This window comes from Charadrius vociferus, unplaced genomic scaffold (genome assembly GCF_000708025.1).
Source record: "Charadrius vociferus isolate BGI_N301 unplaced genomic scaffold, ASM70802v2 scaffold266, whole genome shotgun sequence".
Lineage (NCBI taxonomy): Eukaryota > Metazoa > Chordata > Aves > Charadriiformes > Charadriidae > Charadrius > Charadrius vociferus.
The window spans coordinates 1209150-1211903 of record NW_009649114.1 but is presented as its reverse complement, the minus strand read 5'-3'; the positions used below and the strand labels follow the sequence as shown (position 1 = coordinate 1211903).

General features: G+C 50.3%; 1 protein-coding gene across 1 annotated transcript in view; it reads right to left on the bottom strand.

Moving 5' to 3' along the window:
• Window positions 1-1456: 1456 nt before the first annotated feature.
• The window catches only part of RAB29 (RAB29, member RAS oncogene family), a 4055-nt gene continuing 2757 nt past the window's right edge, over window positions 1457-2754 (bottom strand). The window contains exons 3-4 of the mRNA XM_009888216.1: window positions 2256-2377; window positions 1457-1574 (exon numbers count right to left, since the gene is read on the bottom strand). Coding sequence (XP_009886518.1) covers window positions 1457-1574; window positions 2256-2377 — 240 coding nt within the window. The remainder of the gene's footprint in view (window positions 1575-2255; window positions 2378-2754) is intronic.

Below are 2754 nucleotides of genomic sequence, written 5' to 3'. Positions count from 1 at the left end.
TTTATAGCCCCGTTTTCAAATTAAACTACTCGAGAAGGGAAAAACATCATTGAAGACCACTTCTTCAAATCCTAACCCAAAACATGGGCAAGACCATTCTACGGCATAGCGCACTTATATAAAATGCATCCAACGCTGTATAGCTCCAGCCCTGCGGAGTGAGTTTCCTGTTAACACTTCAGAGATAACTATCTAAGAGTGCTTTTACCCATTTTTTTGTTGCTGTTGGCAAGAACCGTTCTCAGCAAGGAGCACGTGGGGATCTGCCGGGGAAAGCGGGCGTCACGAGGCAAGCGAGGAGCGGTTCTCTTCGCTTCCTTTTCTCCCGCAAAGTCCTCTCCTTTGCGTCCCCCCGGCACCACTAAAACCAGTGGGTGGGCATGCAGAGCGCTGCTTTCCCCGCTCCATCCCGGCTACCAAATTCGCTCCATCCCTACGGAATCGTTGCGGGGAAGGCAATTCATCAGCAATTGCAAAGCTGTTTGAGATGGTCGGAGAGAGGGTGTTCGACGAGTGAAAAGGACCGTTGTTCTCGCATACAAAGGAGTTTACAACCTATTCCTCCTTCGGCTCTCGGCGCCCTAATAAAGTGGCAGCAGAAGAGAATACGGAGGATTGTGCTAGACAGAGGGTGAGCGAGGAGGGAGGAACAGGAGGCAACTGGGCAATTCCTGACCCAAATGTGAGGTGTCTGCTGTTACGCCCCACAGTCAGCGCACAGGAAAGTTAAAGGCTGTGCCACACCGGTTCTCAAATTCACACCGGTGATTTTGCAGGTCTGGTTACATGGGACACGGTGCTAAACCACACCTGGCTTCCCAGCGTAAGGGCGGTTAGTGGCAGTGATGAGAGGTGTTGGTCTCTCCGGGACGCGTAAGCAGAGGTTTTTGTAGTTCCAGAGCATGAAGGAAGGAGTTTGCTGTAATCCCACCGCGGGGATCCACAGGCACAGAGAGATGGCTTGAACTCCGCGTGCCCCGAATGGAAGTCACTGCAACGCTTTGGAGTGGTGCCTCTGAGTATGGTGGGAGCAGGCGGTGGGGGATAAAAGGTGCAGCAATATTAAAAATATACCTTCCACATCCTTCGCCCTGCCTGAGACAGGCCGTCATATGTCAGAAGATGAAGTGCTCAAAATTTAAAAAAAAAATTAATCCAAGCCACGTGCTTGAACACGGACCACACTACGTTACTGGCAGCAGAGCTTCCAGTTGCTGCTGTGCTAGAAAAAAAGAGGAATCTTCCCACTCCTCTCTTCTTTCCACTCCTCACTCCAAGTCACTGCAGCAATGCTCTGCTGAGAACAGATACACACTAAACAGAAGACAGTTCATGATCATGTAAAAAAAAAACAAAACCAACCCAAAACCAGTGACAGCCAGTTTAGGAAAAAAATTATGGTAATAATGAAAGGACATTGCTGCTGGACCCAAGGCAGATGGTGCAGTCAGTGCGTCTAACAGCAAGCCCAGCCCGGTGGGGACGTCTCTTTTATGTTAATATAATCCCCACTCCCGGCAGCAGAGGAACTTCCATCACCAGTGGATGAGGACATCATCTTCTCAATCAGGACTCTACAAGACAAACATACGTGAGTGTGTTTTGGTGTTTCCTTTTTAAAACAAGCAGCATTGGGCCACGCAGTTTTTCAGCAGTACAAAAAAGAAAGAGCAGTTCATTCTACAAGGACGCAAAACTCCAGAAGTTTAAGGACTAAACACTCAGGTTAAGGAACCTCATAGCACTGACGACAGCACCATGGCTACTACCTGGCAGCGTCAGAAGACTCTGCAGTGACCGGATAACTACCAACCTACTGCAACCGCCTCCCCTTTGCCCTGTCTCGGACTGGGACACAGACACCGGCTGGGTGTCTGGGCACCAGCTGCCCAGCCCCAAGCTGAGGTGTGAACGCCCGCTCTGAGACCTCTCAGAAGAGGCCAAATTCTCCATCAAAGGACTGGTACATCACAAAAAGAATTTATACTATCCTCGCAGAAGAATTCCCATCCTCCTGGCAGCGTCCAGCATATGCGCAAGCATCCCTGGTATTGCTCAAAGAATTTCTGTTTCCAAAAGCACACCAGAGAGGAAAAACTTCCAACCTTTCAGAATTCAGTTTCCCTTCGGGAGGTTTACTTGCAGGTTATTGCTGCTATTTGTTACTTACCGACAGCATCTCCCCTCACCTCAAGGAGGGCCGTGTCTGAAAGAGGGAATTAACTCTCAGATGCATCACTGGTCACTGTGCCTACCTCATGGACTCATTAATATTCTTGTTTTCCTTGACAGACGTCTCCACCCAACCAGAAAAGCCATTTTTTTTTCTGAACCGATCCACTTCTTCTCTTGTCACTGCCCACGGTGAAAGGTCGCACTGTAAAACAAGAAGCAGTCATTTTAAGTTTAGCCTTTTAATTTTTAAGCTAGTGAGGGGAATTCTCCTCCTCGGCCATTTACTGCCTGCGTGCAGGCAGGCAGCAGGCAGGCAGCAGGCAGCAGGCTCAGCCCTTCACATCTCCCAGATCGCGAGCTGATAGCGAGTTCTCAGGGCAAGGTTCTTAATGGGATGTTGCAAGCAGCAATACATTTATCTCATCTGAGCTACGGACACACCTCAGTCAAGCACGCGCGGAATGGAGGTTCATCCGGCACAGGACACAAAAGCATCGTCACCCATCCAAAATCCGCCCGGCCCCCGGCAGCGTTCCCCCCGGGGCGGCACCCAGGCAGCCGCGCTGCTGCCCGCCGGAC